The sequence below is a fragment of the Mustela erminea genome, chromosome 2, assembly GCF_009829155.1.
Source record: "Mustela erminea isolate mMusErm1 chromosome 2, mMusErm1.Pri, whole genome shotgun sequence".
Classification (NCBI taxonomy): domain Eukaryota; kingdom Metazoa; phylum Chordata; class Mammalia; order Carnivora; family Mustelidae; genus Mustela; species Mustela erminea.
This window is the reverse complement of record NC_045615.1, coordinates 69,802,103-69,826,581: the sequence shown is the minus strand read 5'-3', so window position 1 is coordinate 69,826,581 and position 24,479 is coordinate 69,802,103. Positions and strand designations below refer to the sequence as shown.

Genomic DNA, 24,479 nt, shown 5'->3' with positions numbered 1-24,479 from the left:
GGGTGGGTTTCTAAACAAGCGTAACAGCAATAGCAGGGGTAACAGGGGTATCAAAAGAAAGTGAATGCTTAGATGAATAATCATTGCATTTTACTGCTAATTAGCTCACAAATTAGATATTTTTTGTAATTTAACTGGCCAAGCTGCTTCTCTAAATATACATTAATGATTAATAAGGACAATATAAAAATATAATTATTATAGTGGTTAGTAATGGCATCTAGCTGCATTTTAATTCATGCTTCTCTTTAGTGTAGCCAGCTTTCAAACAAACTCAATTTTATTTAAAATCTTACTTTTTTCTGATGTCATATCGATCTGAAAGAAAACATACATAAATTGAATGGTTACAAACTGCATCTGGTTTCCCCCTGATGTGCAAATAAGCTCCTATTCATGACCACACCCATGGGGAGATAACAGAAGCTAGAGGTCAAAGTAATTTGCTACAGTTCTTCCTGAGAGTCTCCTTGATTCTCATCCTAACTTTGAAAAAACAAATCTCCTTTCTAGACTTTATAGGTGGAAAGCTTTTTTAAATATGTTATTTCCAGCAAGATAGGATCGAGGGTGCGTTTAATGTTAGAAATACATGTGTATGAGGGAAAAGGCCAGGAAAAGAGTGAGGGGGTGGGGGGGGGGCGGTTAAACAGTGTCAATTTAGTTGAGAAAAAGGCAGGAAGAATGAACAGCATGCCAGGGTAATACATTCTACAGGAGTTTCATTGTCATTAATTACAAGCCAAAATTCCAAATCCTGAAAAGAATACCAACTGGATCTATTGTCCTGCACAACTCCTGAAAAGTCCTCAATAGAACAATCATAAACCTAATGCAAGAAACTCACTTAAATATAGCAAAAAATGGTTTTATGATTACACTGCTTTTCTAAGAAGGTGTGTAGGTACCATTTTGAACAGGTTTGGTAAGGGGGTCACCAACTGCAGAGAGGAAACAGTATGTGAGACAAGGAGTGGCTGGACAATAGAGGGAAAGGATGACATCTATCCTGTCACGATTACTGCATATATAGTTATATACAGCAGGACAATGAGGCTATCGTCTCCCCTCTTGTCCTGCTCCGCTGCCAGGGCAGGAGTCAAAAGTCAATTCAGGGCAATTACCTGCCCTGTATTGTGTATATGTATATATATATGTGTATATTTTCTAAAAAGGCCTCACATTTTAAACTGGTGGGTACAAGGGTACCTATTATATTTTTCTTTATATGTTTTTGTGTTCCAAATCCATCAGAATAACACTAAAAATAGAATACAAGTTCCTTTGAAAATCTTTACGTGCAACTAGTAACAACTGCATTTGTCTATCTTAGAAACAGGAACCAATATGTACATAGGAAAGTAGACTGAATTTCCTATCATTTCTATGATGATGTTTGGGCATTCACATCTTTATACAGGAAACAAACACAAATGTGCCTGAACTATCATAGAGGTCTTATTCAAATGGTTCTTTCTTCAAGGCAACCTCTTGAAGACTCACTTTTTTCATCTATTATAAGACAGCACAGAACTCACAGGGCAATTTTGAGGATCAGTGTTAATGAGGTACATGGAAGGAACACTTAATAAAGAGTCTACCTTCTAAGAAGTGCTCATTATAATATTACAGTCTAATGGTTGAACTGCACACTCCTTAAAGTTTTTAGTCTCAGTGGTTCTCAGACGTTTTTGTCTTAAGACTGCTTTACACTCCTAAAAATTACTGAGGACCTTGAAGAACTTTTATGTTTCATATATACAAGTAAATTTCCATTTTATACATTAACACTGAGAAAATGCTAGAACCCAAATGCACATAAGGACGCACTCCAGAGTCAGGGTGATCATGTCATCATGTCAATGTAGCCTCTGGAAAACTCCTCTATAGCTTGTGGAGACATGGGAGGCAAAAATAATAATAATAATAATAATAATAATAATAATAATGTCTTAGTAATATTAGGGGAAAAAGAAAAGTTTTGACCTCCAGGTATCGCCAAACCAACCTCTGAGAACTGAAATAATAGCTTGGCCTTCAGGAGTCAGTAGAGAAACATAAATTACTGCACAGAGACAGGGTAACAATTTACAGGGAAAGCTTTACTATTGTTGAATTCAATCCAAGAGATGAGAAAACTGAGGCTCAAAGAGGTTAACTAAAACTGTGACCCTTCAGTTACTAAAACTGTATAACCCTTCTAAGAACACAGGTTAACTACGTGCTCTTATTAGCGGTTATAGCAAATACAGCCATCAACAAGGGACAATGTCATACAATTACCTCTTCTTCCTGTTCTTGATCTGACTCTGATTCCTTGCGGCCCCAAGATGCCATGCAAGATGGGAAAAAGAGAGCAGGAAGAGTAGAGAGTATTTAGAAGAGAAGATTAAATACACTGCCAACAAACATCAACAGGCAAGCATATAGTCAGCATACTCTTGTTTTTTCTTCTGACAGTTTATAGAAGACAGGCACAAAAATTTAAAAGGATTGATTTAAATATGGAAGTCTGTAGATTCAAGAAGCAAAAAACCCAAAATCATAAGTACACTAATTTATTAGGCAAAATAACTAAAATTACAAATACACTTATTTCAGATACTAGGTTACTAGGGCCTTAAAGCTTGCTAGATAATGGATTTGATGCATATGTCTGGAGAAATGGCGATGGTATATACCAGTCATTACAGATATTGGCTGAAAATGTTAAAGGTCACAAATAAGCATATGGTGAAAATATTTCCAATACACAGGCAATATTTAGGAGTTCTATTATAATAAAGAACTACTCAATTCTAAAGTTTATCTGAAGTGTATACAATGTTTGGCATTGTTTTCCTTTTTGTTTTGAGTTACGAACTGGAAAGTTGTTCTGGACCATCATGGCATTAATGATATGTTTCAACTTAGAAATACAATGTAATAATAAAGTCAATGCTATTATAGAACACTGAAAGTTCACTGAGACCAGAGACAAAGCTCATTCATCTGTATATGTCACTCAGGTGGGCTGCCTACAGTATATATTTTGTTGTGCTTCTTATCGGGCATTCCTCTTTGGTGACTCACAAATCTACAAACCCCAAAGTACATTTTCCATCACTGGAGTGAAATGAGATTGTGTTCAATTGGGTGGATATACCTATTGCTTATTCTAATTACTGGGGTAACACGTATGTTTACATCTACAGATAATATTTTATTTTTATCATACAATGAGAATCTGCAATGTTAGACCATGATGCTATGAGGTTTTCTCTGTGTGTCTGATCTCTATTTACAAGAATAATTGGTTAGGAAAAATAGACCATTGTGGGTAAAAAGAAGTGTCGAACATGCTTTCTTTTGTGGAGTCAAGATTTAGGGTTTTAAATAGATTTCTACATCTCCTCCAGGTCTTACCTGCCATTACTTGTCCCCCTCCCCAACCTCTAGTAGACACACTGACAACCACTACAGCCCCCTACAGACCACCATGGCGGGGGGCAGGGAGGAGAATGGGGTTTCCCATTGAAAAGATATTTGTTAAAATTTTTTTAAGTAATAAAAATTAAGTTATCCCCAGCATTTAATTCGTTCAGTTGTTGTCTTCAACTTCATCAGAGTAAGCTAGGAATTCTGTAATGGTGAGCAGTCTGAATAGAAAGTAATATCTGTTAAAAGAGAATTTGGGTCAGGAATTGATGAATTGTTCCTTTTCAACAAGGAACCTATCTCTTGTAACATGGGAGCATTTTGTACATTAATCATGTTAAAAATAGTTGAAAAATTAGTTTGATACCCCCAAATATTATGGATTACAAGATGAACAAGTATTTATTTCAGCAATAAGATTAAAAACTCATGAGGTTGCTCTGAATTTAATAATATATAATCTACCCGTGAACTGGCAGTGAACAGAAGCTAATGGACTCATAATACATTGCTAGGGCCAAATGGACTAGTATCATCCCAGAAGGGCACATAAAAACAATGAAGACAAAACCAATTTATTTTTAAAAATTAGTCCCAAATCTTAAATTCATATTTTCTCTTTCCTAGCCAATATGTATGTATAAAAAAATTTCCATCAGAGCAAATTTAATGCAAAATAAAGGAGAGCTACTTTTTGTCCTTACTTAAATGGAAAATCAAAAATTTGACAGGGAATCAAAAATGACTGCTCTACATGCTTGCATTCAGTGCTTTTGTTTGACTTATTTTAAAGGATTTGAAAATTAAATCCTATAGAGACTGAATTGCACTACAACAGATTTGACAATACCTTTGTATAAATTGGCAGGGTGATGTTTAAGTTGCAAATAGCTTGATGCACCAGGCCTCTTGTGGATTTTGGCTCTTTCATAAATGATAGTCGCCCGCAAGGTTCCTGAGTCGTGTCGCGTACCTTGAACAAGAAAGGCATGCGTACTTCACCCACATATGATATATGCTATTTATTTTAATTAGATGATACTCAAAAGAATGAGGAAAAAATAAATTTATTTGATAATGCCAAAGATTTAGAGTTGTTCCTTTCTCTATTTCTATATTCACTTAGAATTATTTTTGAAAGAATCATTCAGCTTTTAAAAAATTGTGGTAAAAGACATAGACCATAAAATTTATCATTTCCATTTTTATACTTAGCATTTTTAAGTGTTCAATTTAGGGGCATTAAGCACATTTACAAACTTGTGCAATCATCAAATCTTTACTATGCAGAATTTGTCATCATCACAAACACAAACTCTGTACCCATTAAATGACAGCTCCCCACACTTCTCTTCTGCCACCCTGAGTCACCTCTATTCTACTTTCTGTCTCTAAATCTGCCTCTTCCAGGTACCCTGAATGGATAGAGTTATACAATGTTTCTTCCTCTTGAGTCTGGATTATTTTACTTAGCATAAGATTTTCAAGCTTTAACCTGTTGCAACATATATCAGAATTTCATTCTTTAAAAGAATTGTGTTAAAATAGACGTAACATAAAACCGATCATTTCCACCATTTTTACATGCACAGTGCAGTAGCAATAAGTACATTCACACTGTTGTACAACCATCACCTCCATTCATCTTCGGAACTTCCTCATCTTCACAAACTGAAACTCTGTTTCCATTAAACAAGAATTTTCCATTCCTCCCTTCCCTCAACCCCTGGCAACCACCCTTCAATTTTCTGACTCTAGGCTTTTGACCTCTCTAGGCACCATATAAGTGGAAACAGAGTATTTGTCTGTTGTGTTTGTTAATTTCACTTAGCATATATCCTCAAGGCTCATTCCTGTTACATCATGTATCAAAATGTTCTTTGTTAAGGCTCAATAATGGTCCATTATTATTATGTATCTATAGACCATATTTTAACCATTCACCTGTCAACGGATATTTATGATGTTTCCAACTTTTGGCTACTGTGAATAATGCTCTTATGAACACTGGGATGCCAAGTAACTGTTCGAGTCCCTACTTTCAGTTCCTTTGGGTATCTACCTAGAAGTGGAACTGCTGGATCATATTCTTACCTAGGTTTAAATTTTTGAGGAATCATCATACTGTTTTCCACAGTGGCTGCATCATTTTGTATTCCTACCAGCAATGATCGGGGTCCCAATTTCTCCACATCCTTGTCAACATGTATTTACCATTTCATTTTATTTCATTTATAGATTTATTTTTTAACAACTGCCATCCTAATGGGTACAAAGTATCTCATTTGTGATTTGAATCTGAATTGCCTTAAATTTGAATTTCCTTGAGCATCTTTTCATATGCTTATTGGTCATCTGTTTGCCTTCTTTGGAGAAATGTCTAAGTCCTTTGCTCATTTCTGTATTTGGTTGTTTATAGAATGACTTTTGCACATCAACAATATCAAGTATTAGCTTAATAATTGAGCCATTTGAGTTAAATGGATCCTTTGCCCCTCAGCAGCTGTAGTTTAATGTGGTGATTTCTAAGAGCCTTTCTTTAATCATGTAAAACAATCAAACCAGAAATGGCACAACAAAGGACTCAATAGAGATCTTGGGAAAGCTTCACAGACTAACAATTTTAAAGAGATTTACTGACATATCCTTGGAAAATCATAAGGGATTAAAACGAGTCATTGCTAACAAACTAGAGTCATTGCAGTAAAAAACTGTTGGAAACCAGCCTCCATCTTGTGAGAGTTGAGCATTAGGACTTTCAGATCAGTGAAATAAACTGTGAGAAGCAAGGGAAAAAAATGAAGAGCTGGAGAAATAGAGTACAGAATTATTACTTCCTTTGCATTTTGCCATCACACATTTTTGTCCCTTTTTATAACTGGACTCTGGAATGAAATATGTATATATCGCTGCCAAACTCCTAACTTGGATTAATATTCTTAAACAGAGAAAACAAATTCATGATGTACTGAAGGGTCTCCATAAATGTTTGTTGGATGAATTTATGAAAATATATCCAGTTCACAGCTCTATCTCAGATAACCTGTTACTAGATCAAGTGAGATCCTGGGTTCCTTCAGAGCTTTTATCACAAAGTACTGTCACTAAGGGATTCTTTTGGTCTCCACATGAAATTCATATGTTTTTAAAATTTAAAAATAAATATTTAAAAGAGATGATAGCAAAAAAGAAAGAGACTTTCTGTAAAATTTGGAAAAAATGTAGCCAGTTTTTCTAATCAATGAATTGGCTATTTGTCTTAATTCTCAGCCTTGAACATCATCTATAAGTAAAAATTAAGCTTGAGTTTGAACTTCAAAAATAAAAATGGTTGGCTCTATAGGACTTTAAAATTTCACAGATATGGTTTTTAAAAATTACTTCAATGACTGAAAAGCAAATATTATCTCCTTCTAAAGGAAATTAAATCCTCACTTGATCTTAAGTAAAATGCATTAGAAAAGGCCATCTATATACTACCTTGACAAAGAGAGGAAGTCGGTTTTCTTTGAAGGCAAAAAAACTGAAGATATGATGTTGGCCACTCTTGGTTAATGGCACCAGGTTGCCAAAACAATCAACATAGATGGGTTTTCCTTCTAGTACCTGGTGAAAACAGACAAAAGTAACACAGGACATAAGAGCTATAATTATTACTTGTTATTTACATCAAAAAGTGGTGGTACTACTTGGTACATCAAAGTTCTTAAAATATACATACATAATCTTTAAATTGCTGACTGGCATTTTGTCTTATCTGTGACAAAGCACGTGCTAATACTCTCTCTTCCTACTGGTACAGGAATCTTCAAAAGCATGGTGGCATTTAATGTTAATGTTTTCATTTCTAACACTGTTTCATGTTACCCACCCCATCCCCCAAAACTGGTATCTCTTTGAGTCCTAAATTTAAATTTCTGATCGGGTAGTTTTTGACACTGTAATGAGTTAGGTTACTTGACCTCAATATCCAAAGGCCCACAGAAAGAAATTTCTGAAATACGAGTAAGTAATATAGAAAGCCCTGGATTTGATATATTCACATTTATACAAAGGATATGCTTCCTGACTGTTTTCTTAAGTATTAAAAATAATAAAAGCAACAAGGAAAGATAAAGATACCTAAACTATTATAGTAACTTACATACTTTACCAGTAACTTATAATTTGTCCCAAGATAATTTTATGAGAATCCCTTTACCTCCTCACATACACTGTATATCCCTATATCCAAACTGGCTAAAAATGGCAGATTTTGGACCTTGACCTACTAACTGATCAAAGTGTGGACTGGTCTTTTTTTCCTTATGGCTCTATTTATTAATACTATTTCAAATATAATCTATTAGTAAGGGCATAAACAACAGGTTAACAGAAATTATTTTTGTAAATACAGTACCTCTACATCCCTGCTTCTGGCCACCTCAGCAAAGTTTTCTTGTTGTTCTAGGGTCTTATCCACTTTATCATCAGTCATGCAGAAACATCTCAACCTGGCTTCAATGGGGTCATGTGATTTGGCAAACACGACAAATTTGGCCATATACGGTACACAGATAATTTCCCTATACACTTGTGATGCAAAGGTAACAGATTCCTGGATTTGTCGACAATCTATCAGCCAGAACCTACAAAATGGAATAAGGTCGGTTATCTGAAATTTAAAGTACACCAATTGAATAAGAAAACAACAGTCCTCTCATTATGATCAAAATAGTCATTAAATGTCTCTTGGAAAAAGAAGGGAGAGACGGAGAAGAGAGAAACTAAAGGGAAGACAAAGTGAAAGAAGGAAAGGTAGAAGGATAGGTAGGAAGGAAGAAGGGAGGGTGGGGAAAAGAGAAAGATTAGGTGTTTAAGATCAACTAACAAATGCTTTATTTATAATTTTCTTCCTTGGAGGATCTTTGAGTATTGAATCTTCTCAACTATACCTCAGAGTTTTAGAATCTTCTAGCATGTAAGCTCAGTGTCAGACATGACAAGGATCTCACTGAATTGAGAGTTTCTATTTTTCCTTGATTCCCTCTCCTATTCTTTATTTCATTTCCTGAAACCCTTTCCAGTAAAATCTACCCAGCTTTTCTTCATTCTTTTCCAACAACCTCTCCAGTTGTCAAGGTGAAATAATTCCATTTTTTAAAAATTGTTTTTGCTCCAGAACTTCTTTTTTTTTTTTTTTTTATTTTATTTTATTTTATTTTTTATTTCCAGCATAACAGTATTCATTATTTTTGCACCACACCCCGTGCTCCATGCAATCCGTGCCCTCTATAATACCCACCACCTGGTACCCCAACCTCCCACCCCCCCGTCCCTTCAAAACCCTCAGATTGTTTTTCAGAGTCCATAGTCTCTCATGGTTCACCTCCCCTTCCAATTTCCCCCAACTCCCTTCTCCACTCTAAGTCCCCATGTCCTCCATGCTATTTGTTATGCTCCACAAATAAGTGAAACCATATGATAATTGACTCTCTCTGCTTGACTTATTTCACTCAGCATAATCTCTTCCAGTCCCGTCCATGTTGCTACAAAAGTTGGGTATTCATCCTTTCTGATGGAGGCATAATACTCTATCCCCAGGGGTACAGGTCTGTGAATCACTAGGTTTACACACTTCACAGCACTCACCAAAGCACATACCCTCCCCAATGTCCATAATCCCACCCCCTTCTCCCAAACCCCCTCCCCCCAGCAACCCTCAGTTTGTTTTGTGAGATTAAAAGTCACTTATGGTTTGTCTCCCTCCCAATCTCATCTTGTTTCATTGTGGCCTCTGCTTTCTTAGTGAAGTTACCTTTCATAGGGCCTCAGGTGAGGCAAGAGCTCAAGGAGTGTCCTAAAGGTTTAGCAAAGTTACTAAACAGAATAAAATAATATCTGAGGAAAAAGTTGCCAGGCAAGCCACAGACTTAGCTGAGGCTAGAACTCATAAATTGGTCACAAAACAGATGATTTCTTCTAGGAATTATGTTCAGCAATGTTTAGAAGTTCTGGAGCAATTCCTAGAAGAAATCATCTGTTTTGTGACCAATTTATGAGTTCTAGCCTCAGCTAAGTCTGTGGCTTGCCTGGCAACTTTTTCCTCAGATATTATTTTATTCTGTTTAGTAACTTTGCTAAACCTTTAGGACACTCCTTGAGCTCTTGCCTCACCTGAGGCCCTATGAAAGGTAACTTCACTAAGAAAGCAGAGGCCACAGTGGACATTTTTTCAGTTTGGTATGTATACACACTTTCAAAGGTTGGTTCACATCCTCTTGCTCTGAAACTTTTCCCCACCAATGATCACCCTCCCTCTCTTGACTCATTTCCCATAATCTTTCAACATTGCTGAGATTTTCTTACCGTTTTACCAACTCTTGTCTTCAAGTTCTTGATCCACCTCTCTTTTTTAATTGACTTTTGATAAAATATATACCAAGTTCATCATTTTAATCATTTTAAGTGTATACTTCATTGGCACGAAGTACCCTCACAGTACTGACTTCTAGGTCTATCCCACGAGGCCTCCCATAAACAATGCACAATCCTGCATTACTTCTGAACCACAGACTAAATGGATCACTGTTGCTCTCCCCTTTCTTTCTGCATTCTATCTCGGCATCTTGGCTCATGTTACTCTCTCTTCCACTTTCATTCTGCCCATAAGGTTCCTACATGTCTCATGAGTCACCTCTTCTAAGCATCCTCTCTATTCCAATGCAAATACCCTCCGCTGAATTCTTTAGTACCTCTGGGTACCGGTCATTCAAAACTTGCCATTGTCTTGCATTAGAGTGTAGAAGCCTGAGCGGCAGATCACACTGGCACACGGAGCCCAAGACTCAATAGCTGAGCCTGAGAGGCTGAAACAACAAAAACGTGCCACCACACCCAGGTATGCCACATGCCGTTACTGAGTTGTTCATGAATTTTCTTATATCCTTGAATAGAAATTTAAGTTTTAACTACTCTCGACTTTAATTTTCTCATCTGTAGAATGGCCACAATACCTCCTGTTCTTTTAAGTCAGACAGTTGTTGCAGTAATCAAATTAAATGGGAAAATGCTTAGCTATCCATGAATCCCAATGCAAATGAGAACTGATAGTTATCAACGGAATTAGTGTGTACATGATATAAAACTAGATAGCTTCAGCTTTTAAAAGATGTGTGATATGTAATTGGGTAATGCATGGGTAACATGTGCATGTGTCTGAATGCGTAAAAGTCACTGAAACCTTTAAACCATTCGAGCAAGCCATGATGGGCTTTGTGTTTTTATTATTCTGTTGGAAAAAGTAGTTCAGGCTATTTTTTGACAGCAGGAAATTTATCTTTCCTAAGACCTTCGGGACTGGAAAAATCAGTGGTGGCTGCTAAAACCAGAGTCATGGTCACAATCCTTTCTTTTTCTTAGATTTTAATCTGACTGGTTGTCCTTTATTGTCTCATCACCATTTCATTTGCTGGAGTGTCTAGTTTAAAATATGAAAGTAAATGCAGACAATGTTAAAAAGCAGACCAAAAAGAGTCAGTTTCAAAGAACATAAGAAACAAAACAAAAGACATATCAGGCTTTTCTGGGCTGCATCACCATACCTGGCAGACACATTGGTTGTAAAGGAAACACATTCATTGACAAATGTTAAGGGCGTAGTTCCTGTAATATCTTCCCATTGTGCAGGAGTGGTTCCACCTGAAATAATATGATCATTTAAAAAAATCAGGCAAAACTCCAGACTCTGAATTGTAAAATAAAGTCTCTGTGGTTCTGGCTGTGTTCACCCACGTCATCCCATCCACCCCTCAGAATGACATTGGGAACAACATGTCTAAAAACCACATGCTAAAAAATGACACACTGAAAACAAACAGGGAATACTACCTTCAAAGGAACTTCATTTAAGGGGGGTTCTTTGAATAACTGCCTCAGATTACCTACTAAGTGTTCCACTCTCTGACTTTTTTTTTTAATGTTTCAAGTTTTTATTTAAATTCTAGATAGTTAACACATAGTGTAGTATTAGCCTCAGATGTAGAATTTAGTGATTCATCACTTACATACAACACCAGTTGCTCATCACAAGTGCCCTTCTTAACACCCATCACCTATCTAGCCCATCCCCCAATCCCACCTCCCCTCCAGCAACCCGCAGTTTGTTCTCTATTTTTAAGATCTGACTGATATTTCGAAGCTTTTATTGTAATGCTAGGCTTTGAAGGTCATTTTAAATTGTAACAGCTGATGATTTTAAAGCATCTTCTATCAACCAAGGAGTTAATACTTTGATAAAATAACAAAAAATCCAAATAATCTTTTGTTCCTGAACTTCATATTTTCTGGAATTATTTTTAAGAAATAAAATTTCTTCTCAATTTGCAGTTCAAGGTTGGCAAAAAAAAAAAAAAAAATGCTTGGAAAATATTAAGAACTCAGTAATCCTGCAAGGTGAGGGAACAAATGAATGAGTGTCGAAGGATGGCCTCTGTGCACAGAAAGATCACCATGGAGGCGGCGGACATGGACTTTCATTCGACTGGGAAATTACCTTGGCATAGATAAGGATAAAATAGTCTTAAGGCACTGTAGGAGGAATGTATGTTCGAGATGAGAATAAACTGCAACACTAAAATTCCCTAAAGAAGAAAATGTGTTATCAGAGAAAGTTCATGGAAACTTATTCTAGCAGGCCTCTAAAATAGGAATTCTTAGCAGAACCATATAAAAGAGCAAAACACAAAAATCCGAGCACTGTGGTTAACATGTTTTTTTTAATTAACAAATAAATGTTAAGGACATATTTCGTACAACCCCATCTGAGGATCTATGGCTGGAATAACCAGATTCGACGGTGTCTAGGCCCAGGTGGTATCTTCATTTGATCACTTACAAGGGCAGATGTGTCACAGACATTTTTCAGTCTTCTTTCTTTTGCTTCCATGCCATCATGTTGCACATTATAGAAAGGTTAATCATATACGCATGGAACAAAAGGTATGGGAATGACACCCAGGAATGCTGATAACAACCACAAATGGGTAATTGGCAAAATGAAAATGAAGCATAAGATTTCCCTTTATACTCATTGTAGTCTGTGCTTTTTAAAACCTTGTCATATTATTAAAATTACGGGATAAGGTGTCAATGGTTTGCTATCATAAGTACAGGAAAAAAAAAACACTAGTAAGAAGGGAGAATTAGAGAGCAAAATAAGGGTGAACATTCCTCTCCATATGGAGGAGAAATGAAAAAAAAAAAATGCTAACAATACCTAAACAGCCAGGGATGGTGATTATTCCTATTGACAATAGTGTATTTACTGAATGCCAACACAACGTAGTTATTGGTAAATAGGGAAATTATCAGTCCAATAATGTAGTCCTGACACAGGTTATTTGTGTGGATTTTTTCCTCTCAGCATTTATGGTGATAATATTGAGCAGAAAAAAAACAGCGTTCTAGGAATGTCTTTCTACAGTGTGGTAGTTGTCCAAAAGCTACTGCAATTTCTAACTGAAAAGACCAAAATTCAGTTAATTATTAAAAACCTTTGTTTTTCCTAAGTTAGTTCAACAGATCAATGATAAAGACAAACCCATTCCTAGACAGATGCCTGAACTTCTGAGTACAATTATTCAAGATGCTATTTATTTTTCATATAAGATGAAGTCTTACATGGAAAATATAAGGTGAAGTCTTACATGAAGGTGTAAACCTTAGGCCTTGAGGTACGTAAATCTGGGTTTGAATTCCAACTCTACTGAATATTTATGGTATGATACCAGGCAAGTTATAGAACTTCTTTCAGCCTTGGTTTCCTTTTCAATGCATAGGGTTAACACTTCCTCACAGAGCCACTGTAAAGACTAAAATGCCAATGCATATAAAATGTCTAATAGTTTGGCATACAAGCTATATCTGATAAATATTAGTTCATTTTCTTTCATCTTTCACTTGCCTAGTAAATTAGAATGCTTTTCCTGAATTAATGCATATAACCTCACAGGTATCTAATGACAAAGGTAATTTAATATTTACAACAATCTGCTTCTTCTTTCAGAACTTTCTACTATCAGAGTCTTATGTGACTCACCTGTTATGCTGCATAGTAATCGTAAGGTTGGTGCATCTCCCCCAAAACCATTCAACATGACATCACTTGAAGCTTTGGGGACAGGAATGGTCATGGTAATTGGCTTGTGAAATTTTCTTCTTCTAGGTTCCAAAGTGACTATAGGGCTGAAGGTAGCTTTGTTGCCTAGAATCTTCTTAACCAGCTCACTGTGCATAGGTTGAGCCTTTTCAAAAGAAAGAAAATAGCACAGAATATCAATATGTATTGATATATATTGATACCAATATATATATCAATATGTCAATATCTATGTCAAATTTCTTACTCAATGCATCATTTCTTAGCTCAGAAATCAGTCTGGTGACTTCAAACACAGCAACTGTAAGTTTAGTACTAAGCCCTCATATAAAACTTTAGGAGACCTGTCATCTCTAAGGGAAGCTGTTGCTCACCTGTGGATCATTTGACACATTAACCATGTATTTCCCACCTGACTTTGAATCACCACATTTCCCAGCTGACTTTGAATCACTAGGGTAAAAATCCATGTTAGGTTAACTCCTATCCAACACGAGCATACCTGTAGGCCCACACGGATCCTCTTGGTCAGCGCCCCCTCTGGGAAGACGGCCTGCACCTGCGGCACCACGGTGCTGCTCAGCACGCCTCCCTCTGGGCCAATCAGGTTGCTGTCCTGTTTGATGCGCGATACCACCGCAAAGTACTGTGGGAAGTCACGGGTGATGATGCGGCAGATTCGCTTCTTTTCTAGGTCTTCTGGGCTATCCAGCACTGAGACAAGAAATGACCCATCTTCATATAGCAAAGATTTCCTTCCAAAACCATTCTAGCAAACTCCGGGGCACAGTTAATAGTAAACAAGCAAAGAAGCAAAACACCTTTTTTTTTTTTTAATAATAGGAAAATTTTTAAAAAGCAAGACTATCTATCCTAACAACACCAGAAAACAAAACAAAGAAACACACACACACACACCAGCAAAAAAAAAAACAAAACTCCTCCAGTCTTTCAAGACCTATCATCATTTAGTCTGCACGTTTTATTTGTCTGTGGAAACTAGGTCTTTCCAGGGCACTGTGAAAAGAAAAGCATCCAGTTCCAGAAGCAGTAGTGCAGGGCCCAGCACCCTCTGTAAATGAAGGGTTTTGAGGGCAAACCTGGAATGGAAACAAATCTGTCCTATTCTTGCTTCACGGGAGGGAGAGGAAATGGCTTCTGGGTTCCTTTTCTTCACAAATTTCAAAGTTAGCTCAATACCAGTTACTGTGGTTTTAAGAAGAAACGGCCCTTTCAGTTCTCAGGGCAAGAGTACAGGGATTAAAATCTGTCTTTAAGGGTAAGGTTTGTGTTTGTGTGTTTATTCTAGTGACATGGCTGTCTCTGAAAAAGTCAGATGTTTAAAAAAAAAAATCAGTGATTATGAATTCAGGGTTTGAGTATTCCTCTGAAACCATTAACTTACCAAAAATATCATCGACTGTCAGAAAGATAGGATAATGGGCTCTTTGTAAATTGCATTAGTGTAGATACCTAGGGCAATACGAAAATCGGACTAGTTTAAAAGGCAGAAAATTTGCACTAAGGGGATCACTGAATTTTCAGGAGAGTTGTGGACTGGCAAACACTAGCACATACATACAAAAGAATGCATTTTCAAGCACAGAGACATAAAAATATAAAAATCTGATTCTTTGTTTTAAAACAGGTTTTACACACCTATGGAGAGTTATACGAGTACTCAGTGAAGAACAAGACGCCAGTGCTTGTGGCAGTGTTAATGACAGGTATGTCTCAGAGGAAAGTATCCTAAACCTAAATGCAGACAAAGGAAATGGCTCCAAGGAAAAGAAACAGCTAAATATTGCATGGAACAAGCTTTATCAGGAAGAAGTCTGATCTTTCAATCCTCCTTGTAAAGGGCTGACCTATGCATCTAGAGGGCATAATTTTCCATCAACCTCTTGGGTTATTCCACTTTATTCCACCTCAGCAGGATGCAGAAACAAATACTAAAGTGGCTGCTGTTCAGCTACACTTACTATTCGGAAGCCATGCCTGAAGCTTCTGGCTATAGTCTACAAGCCTGGTAAACTTGACAAATTGCCAGACCACTGTGTGTCCAGTTCTGTACCGCTCTTGGCGCTTAGGCAAAGAACTTGCCCTATTTGTGTGGTTACTTAAAGTGGAACCATGGGGTGCCTGGGTGGCTCAGACAGTGAAGCACGTGCCTTCAGCTCAGGTCATGATCCTACAGTCCTGGGATGGAGCCCCACATAGGGTTCCCTGCTCCCCACATAGGAAGTCTGCTTCTTCCTCTGCCTCTGCCCCTGCTCACTATTCGTTCATTCTCTCTCCCATACTCTCTCTCTCTCTCTCTCAAAATAAATCTTTTTTAAAAAAGATTTTAAAAAATCTTCGTATTAGGACTGGAACTTCATTTTTGTGCAGCCTAAGGAGGCCAGACGATGAGCCAATTCCCTTCAGTCACACTGAGATATTTCAACCTGTGGCTAGATGGCGCAAGCTGGATTTGGGATTTACAGAGATCAAAGTCCCAATGGGGGGTAAAAAATTCTTAACTCTATGTGTAGGTGTGTATATGAAATTCTACCCTGGCTGATGCCTTGCTTGAATTACATGTAGAAGTTTGAGTGAACTTAATTTTCGTTATCTCCTTAATAAAAAGTTTTAAAAGGAAATCATATTATCCTCTAATGCACTAAAATAACACAAAGACCACACATACCCAAGCCCCCTTCCCCTCCCTGCCCCATACACATACACACCACCCTAGGTCATCAGAAAGAAACAGATCATTTAAATTCTTCCTCTTTAGAATTCTTTTAAAATCCTTAATACAAAGTACCTTCATCCATGCCATTAAGGATTTCATTCAGCTCATCTTCAGTGTATTCACAGTAATGCTCTTTCCAGCTGTCCCCGTTCTCACTGCGCAGGACCACCAGTTCCCGCTCCTTTCCTCGAAGGGCAGCAAAATGGGGGATCTCCACGATCACAGGCCTGACACAGCAAGGCAGAACATTCAGTGTGGACAAGAGCTAACCAACAGCAAGACAAGCACCTTGACTCTGTCTGTTGCAAAGTGACCTGGAATTGTTCTCTTTCTCGGGATGGGGCATAGCAGGCTGTCCTCCAGAGCCCACTGGCTAGGAGATGGTCACACTGTAGCACTCCACCTTGGGGGCACCAATCCTTAGGGACATGCTGCTACCTTAAGCCAAATAATGTTTCCCTGTGAGTGCATGTGGCATTCTGGAACTTCTCCTTTGATCAATGTAAGTATAACACATTTAACCAAAAGAAATGTGCATGCATATCCATGATGTGTGCCAGTCTCCTAAAACATTTTCTACACGGTGCAGATGACAAAATGGTTTGAGAAGGAAAATGGCTCAAATGTTGCATAATTTGATGTGTTGTAAATGAAAAGATGTCAGGAAAGTTAACTACTCAGGAACTAAAGAGACATGCACTCATGGTTTTTTGCTTTTTTTTTTTTTTTTTCATTCAAGAAAACAATAGGCATGTGTACACAGTGTGGCCCTAACTGAGCACCTCAGCAGACAGCCCAGTTGTGTCCCATGCCTATTAGACTCAGGATCCAGAACATGCACAGCCCTGAAGTTTTTAGGTCGCATTCACTTTCAAAATTTATAGAGGCTTTTGATTTTTCAGTCCAGGTTGCTTTGATACAGACTTCGAATTTATTATCACAACATCATAACTAGCACAGAGTACAACTAGGCAGATCTCATGCTTTAAACGAAAATGAAGGTCACAGCACTTTAAGGGAAAAGATATAAAAAACATCACTCAAAAATAAAAAGTCACATACCACAAGGGTCAGAAATGGTCCACTCAAGATAGGTTATACAGAATTTAAATCATAGGGAGGGACATGTCATGGGTACAATGACAAAAAGAGAAATCATATTGCAGAAGGAGAAGAAGAATGGGGGCCAGCAGCCATCGATTTGTTTTAAGTCACTCCTACCCAAGGAATTTGGTTCCAGGAGGCCCCAGCTGAAGGATGCGGCTGACCAAACTTTCTCCCTCATTAAGTGGGGGAGGAGCCGTTGGCAGGTGAAGTTTACTGAGTACATCCAAAGCAGCAGTGAAAGAAAGAACATAAGTAAGCTTCAGGTATTGTTTTCCACAGAACCCCGGCGTCACCGGCTGATCAACAGGGTGAAGTTTGGTTTCACACTGCGTTTGGTTCTGCCCCCTCCATTGGTCACAAAGAGCAAGGAACTGAGACCCAGAGTGTACAATGGAGGCGCGTGGAAGGAGACACTTGGGTGTTGTTGGATCTGTCCCTAGTTACGTTCACTGCCAGGGCACGAGCCAAAAAAAATAAACAAAAAATGTGCTCCACAGGAAAGACAAAGCTGTTGGGAATATAATAAAAACTCTGACTCTGTAGAGAGGGCAGATGTTTTCATGGATATTCCTCAACAGATGGGAAGTTTAGTAAAAAGCCTAAAACTACGTGGGCATAAGGGAGGGGAAAGGGCCTGGTACAGAAGATGAAAGGGATCGTTGGGCAATTACTCCAACCATACTGGCATTTCCGATGCAACCCAGAACTTCACAGGCTCCTTCTAAGTCTCTGGTCATTTAGGAGGACATGGGAGGTGGCTTCTATAATTGGGGAATACAGACACCCCTTTTCAGGTGTGAACATAATTTGCAGCAACCTGCTAATCATTTGCTCCAAATTACAAGGCTTTAGAACGTTTCCCCAAGTTCTAAAGCAAATCCTCTCCCCCAAACGACCCTGGCAAAGAGTTCATGATTAGTAGGATTTTCTCCCAAGTTTTGAGCACAAAGACTTGATACGACAAGACTTAAATACAATATTGATTTGTTTCAAAATATTTTGAAACTTGTCCCCCTCCAAAACTTGATCCTTTTGTTGGTTTTCAGCAGTAGCCAGTCATTTCTTGGCACACTGAGACACCACTTCATATATAATAGCAGTGGTACAAACAGAAGGAAGAAATGCCAATCCCTGCTCAAAATTGCTAAAAAGAGCCTGGCAGAAGTTGGTCTAGATTTTGTTGTCTTAATGAAAACTACAACTACAGAGACTGTTGGTATAATTTTAAGACTCAAGATAGCAATTTTGATAACAGAAACGACACATCAGATGGAGTAAATTTTTGGATCTCTTATAAAGACAACGCTGCTTTCCAAAGATAATCATTCTGTTTCGTAACCACACAGGACTTTAAATGTATGTTTGGAATAGGGTAGTGCTTTTTCTTTAGGGCTTTACCATGTGAATCTCAGAATTAAGAACAACAACAACAACAAAAATACCTACCATCAGTTAAAACATGATTATTCACATTGGGAGCCTAGAAGCTATTGTCCCATCCAAAGAGAGGGAATCATAATTCACCTGAATGTCGAACTCATTAATGCCTTAAAATAAGAGGCATGTGATTGGAGTCAAGCACTGAGGTGCTACTTCCCATTTTTTAAATAATTCTGCAGGGGCCACTCTTCTTTTATAATGTTATCGACGTACCTTTTTCCATTCCATCCTAGTGATCTCATGTAGAGGACACAAGCTCATCGGTGACTAAGTGGGAGGTTTAGCAGAAACCCTTACCCAAGGAACTGAGCACCAGAAGGTCCAACTTCGATCAGGCGACTGGCCAGGCCTTCTCCTTCCACCATTGGCGGCATTGTCGCCAGTCTGTGGCGTTTGACCAGACGGCAGGTGACTCGAGTTGGGGCAGTACATTTCCGAGGTGGAATAATGATACGGAGCCCGTTGTGTCTGCATCCTCGCATAGCACCACCTCGGGCATCCACCATAAAACTAACCAGGAAACTAAAAATTAAAATAGAAGATGAGCTGCGTTTTGAAATGCTGGAAGCTGACAGTCGAGCTTTGTCAAGTTCATTTTTTTTCTCCTAATTCTTTGTTCTTTTTCATTTATTTGCATGGTGGCACATTATTTGTCCTTAAGAGTTCTTTCACTTTATGCTAATGCCTTTATTTCTGTTGTGTCGTTGTTGTAGCCTTTGCATTCCTTTGATCTGTACCTAAAGAATTCTGCTAGTTTTTGTTGACAACGGTGATATTAAATACAAACTGAGAATTAAAGATCTGTCCAATTGACTTAGGAAGTGGAATAAAATTATATAATGAACACTGATGAGTCTTCTTTCATTATAAATGCAAAGACCTCTGCTTCTGTCTAGGTATGTCCTGAAAAATCCACATGCGGAAATAGTAAGGATAGAGTAGAGAGGAGAGATCAAACTGCAGTTTTTCTAAACTAATCCAACCTGACTTTTCAAAATTATATCTTGTCCAACCCATTTTAATATAATTCTAGGACTTAAAAAAAAGATCCATAGGCCTTCTCCCAAGACCAGGCTCAAGTTCACACATCCTGCTCCAACGTCATCTCACCCAGGATGCAGGTTATTAACTTACTGCATTCTCATGAAGAAGGAAAAGCAAAAATTAAATGTTTTAGATAGAATCAGCACTGGTTGACATGTACTTCCTACTTCAGAAAGCTCTCTGCCATCTTGGTCTAACTGAAGCAAAGATGGGATGGGCAGGAAGTGGGATTATAAATCCCCTCCACTCCGTGTTTTGGGGTGAGAGACCCTGGGCTCCTGCTGATGGAAGAGATCTGTGCCTCATGATTTTCCAAATTATAGTAAATCTCAATGTGGAAAATCCCAGCTAAAAATTGAGAAATGTAAAGGCTTCTAGCACTATTATTTTGTTATTTTACTAAGTTACTTGTTCATGCATAAAAGAACTATAATCCAAGTGACTCCTCGTTTTAAGTGTACCAAGAGAAAGGATTAGTTTTAAACTTTCATGTTATCTCCTGTGTGATGGTCTTCATGGATCCTGATAGAGTTTAGTTCGACTTCTTGTCACTCTGATAGTCCTAACACTCATTAAAGTCTTGGAGGTACTCACTTCCTCAAGGACTGAAAATTAAACCAGGCAATCCGAGTGTTGTACACATACACACAAAGACACAAACGAACAGTGTATATACCCTTATACAGATTACATTTTGGTCTCTCCCAATTTTCATCGCATTTGCAAGATTTTATACGCCAAACAAAGAGGAAAGCAACATACAGGTGTATTACGGATCTACTTGAGCTTAACCAGCCCAAGAACTACACCAGATTCACCACATCTAGATATTGCATCCATGACAACATTTAAAACATTTGGAAGATATTTTGTCCAAGTAAGTTATAGGAGAGAAACACAATACATTGATGTTATTTTTTGACAAGTGATGAAAAATATGTTAGCATCTTCTTCATCGCACTACACAGAACTCATGAAGCATGCTATTCAACAGAAATCCTGTTGCTAGTAATAAAAATGGATGCAGAGGAGCCGGAGTGCCTTCCTGAAGCCCATCATGCAGAATGAGACCATGAGAAGAGCCGTCACCATCCTTCCCACATGCAGGAGCCAGCCTAGAACTACCATTCACACCAGCCTTCTAAGTTTTTAGCATAGGGCAAAAACTGGGGAGTATAATCAATGGTTTAGTACTCAAGAGTAGATGTTTCTGGTCTTTATTAAAACACAATGAAAAAAGGTTGGTTGCTTTTCTTATTACTAGTCTAAGTATAAATTCTTTAAAAAAATTATATTAGTTTTTTAAAAGGTAGTATTGCTCGAAAGGATGGGAAAAAACTGATAACATGTCTAGATGAATACAAAAGTTTCTTCTCCATTTTATTTGTTTTGAATGGACTAGGCTATTAATGTCAATTTTTATAAAAGCTAGGGGCAAAGACGCTGAGTTTTGATCAGTGCTGCTCGAGATGCGTTTCAGTATTTCCGATTTTCCCTAACTGTTTTTTCATCTTTTGATTACTGTCACCATTGATGAACAAAACAGGGACTCAAACTCCTAAGAAATTATTATAATACATCTACTCAATTTTACCAGTCTTTCTACCTTTTGAAGGCATTTAGGAAGCTTTCACACTTACAATATACGCTATTGCATTTCCATTATATTTATTCCAGTGATGACTTATGGCCTATATGATGTCCCCAACTAGAAGAACATGTTGAATGACTTCTAGGGGTGCATCTTCTAAAAACAAGTGAGTGACAGTAGCTATGTTCTTAGCTGTAACAGTGTTTCAATAACTACATGTTTGATTCCTTTCTCTGATTTTGTGTCACTGACTGTTCCTTTTGAAATCCTCTTTTGTTCTGGTTTACTCCATAATTTCCCTTCCCATGTCTGAGAAGCATGCAATGTTTGTTACCCTCGTATTGGTGGGTGCCCTGCATGGAACTAAGGATACTGAAAGTGAAAACATAATGGTTCCTGCCAAGCAGCTCTTACTCAAAATTACTTTGCTTCCTGGTCAATAAGTGAATTATGACCACGTACAAGAACCATGTAAGTAACATACTGGCCATGACCTTGTTCTTCCGATGTTCCCCCAGCACCTAGCACAATGTACATGGAGCACATAGTACGCAGTCAATAAATAATTGTTGAATAATTGAATGAATGGAAGAATAAAAAGAGCAAGTTGTAAGAGGTTGTATATATTTATCTCTAATAAAGAGAAATGGCAGCAAAATTGAAGGTAATTTAATTGTTTGGACTCTAGACAGCCAATCCAGTCAGAACTCATTCAAATTACTACACTGATATTTCAGCTCAAAAAATAACAGAATCTTTGGGAAGGACTACACTCAATATTAAATATTCTTCTTCTACAGGTCTTTTCCTGCTCCCAAATAAGAGATCCGATATGAAAAAAAGAAAAAAAAGAGAGACTCAATATGTTTATTTCCCCTGACACATGATTGGTAGAAAATGGGAGCAACCAAAAATCAAGAGTTCAAATATAACAGAGGAAACAATTCCATTAGGAGTGAAAATTTCATAAAGAAAGAAAAAAGGTTGGAAAATCAAAATAAAAGAATTTAAAGACTGAAATCTGCAAGTAGATATAATTAACTGTAAGAGTCTCAGCATCCTCTAGATCTGGAAAGTAACACCTAAACACTGCACCCACTCACAGCAAGTTGGGAAAAGAAAGGTGTCAATGTGCATAATTCGGAGAAAAGAAAAATCACATTTCCAAAGAAAACAAGCCTTTGTGTCTTTCTCAATTAACTAAAGGAACTAACAGACTAACAAAAGTGACAAGTTTTAGTGAGAGAATTGTCCTTAGCCAGAGAAGACGGGAGAGAAGAAGGAGCAGAAGGGAGATGGAGAGGAGGAAGAGGCAGTGAGAGAGAGTCAGAAGCTGGAGGGCTGAGAGGAAAGCAAAAGAGAAAGAGGTCGAGAGAGAAACAGAAAGCTTAGAGGAAAGAACTGAAAATTAGTTGTCAAAATGAAGAGAAAGTTCAGCAAGAAAATACTCCATAGAAATCAGACTCAAATAATATAATTACAGAATAACAACTAACAAAAAAGCTGAATATGCAGAATTGTACACTGAAAGAATGATTTGTTTCAAATAAGAGGGAATAAGAGAAATAACGATTCAAGTGCTAATGGAATGTCTTTTAGATAAAACATGCTAGTCAATCCCAATAGTCTATAATATACAACTGGGTAAGCATTTGAACACTTCTATTAAAAACACCAGAATATCAGAAGGTTTCACAATTTGGATAGGTGGTAGAATTAGTAAGGTTATTCTGCGATGTAAAAAACAGACTGTAAGAGACCATTTACTTTTTGGTACCACAGGAAAAAGTGCAGGGCTGGAAGCTATGAGTCATGAGATGAATCAGCTCACATACTAGAGATGATTAAGTAAATGTGATTTTCTCATATCTTCAGGAGATTATAAAGGGGACAAGATAAACCTGCAAACATTTGGAGATAAATGGAATTAAAGTAAAAACATGTAATTAAATACGTCCAGAGGAAATGATATACGTAGGGACTAATGCTCAGCTTTGCTGTTTGTGAGCTTAAAGAATGAAGCCTTGTCTGTCGATGAGGGAGAATCATAATATTACCACTAGGGGTGCAGTGAGGATTCAACCATGCCTGGGAAAAGCATTTAGAATTCAATAATAATTCAATAAATGCTTGTTCTCATCACTTTCCTTGCCCTACACCCAGATGATTTTATGTGTTTCAAATGTCTTAAAAATTACAGTGCGATACAATACCTAAAAAAGAAAGAAACTAACTTTTATCGGATATCTAGAATGAACTGGGAACTTTGCTAAAGCAGTTTAATATGACAGTGGAATTTTTACTAGTTTATGAACTTCACTAGTTAAGTAAGCTATAAAGGTACTATTATCACAGAGCACAAAATCCGGCAAGTACCATGCTCTCTCCTGGATGCCAGCTACCATTAAATCGATCTCTGTCTTGAATTGTTGCTGTAACATCAAGCAAGTCACTTCCTGTCTTCAAGTTCTAATTTTCTCATCCACAAAATGAGAGACTTTGGCCAAATAAACTCTATGGTGATAAAATTCTATGTGCCATTTCCTGTTAACTAAAGTTAGGAAAACCTACTGAAATGTTTCATGACTGTCCGATGCTTTGTAAGAATTTTTATTTGGAAAATAAACTGCTTTTACTCCAAGAAAAATATATTATTTTTGCTGTACGGTTAAAACAGTCAACGAACAGTTTTGGAGAAAATATGTACACACATTGCACTCAACACTGACTGAAGACTGTACAGACAAAATTTATCACAGAATATACTCAGCTTTAATTGCGTATCTTACTCTTCAAAGGAAATTCAGCAATCATGCAAAATAGAAATTCTTATTGACGTTTTTCTAAATTGTGAGAATACAGTGTTATCACAATTTAAAAAGAATAAAAAGCAAAAGCAGTCCACCATTATTATGCAGATGATTTGCCTGCAAATACACAATTTGATTAGCTAAACAAGTACATGCTTTCAGAGGAGGCAGCAGAAAACAATGATTCTGGTTTTT

General features: G+C 37.4%; 1 protein-coding gene across 50 annotated transcripts in view; it reads right to left on the bottom strand.

Annotated features, from left to right (window-relative positions):
• ANK2 (ankyrin 2) overlaps positions 1-24,479 on the bottom strand; it is a 664,974-nt gene that overhangs the window by 30,408 nt on the left and 610,087 nt on the right. For 29 of the 50 annotated variants that reach the window (XM_032333193.1, XM_032333196.1, XM_032333191.1 and 26 more), the window contains 11 exons: positions 19,137-19,361; positions 17,514-17,612; positions 16,365-16,519; positions 14,058-14,269; positions 13,496-13,700; positions 11,001-11,097; positions 7,817-8,045; positions 6,898-7,023; positions 4,268-4,390; positions 2,284-2,316; positions 297-318 (listed from right to left, as the gene is read on the bottom strand). In XM_032333193.1, coding sequence (XP_032189084.1) covers positions 297-318; positions 2,284-2,316; positions 4,268-4,390; positions 6,898-7,023; positions 7,817-8,045; positions 11,001-11,097; positions 13,496-13,700; positions 14,058-14,269; positions 16,365-16,519; positions 17,514-17,612; positions 19,137-19,361 — 1,526 coding nt within the window. The remainder of the gene's footprint in view (positions 1-296; positions 319-2,283; positions 2,317-4,267; positions 4,391-6,897; positions 7,024-7,816; positions 8,046-11,000; positions 11,098-13,495; positions 13,701-14,057; positions 14,270-16,364; positions 16,520-17,513; positions 17,613-19,136; positions 19,362-24,479) is intronic. The other 21 variants (XM_032333218.1, XM_032333231.1, XM_032333233.1 and 18 more) reach the window with 3 other exon arrangements.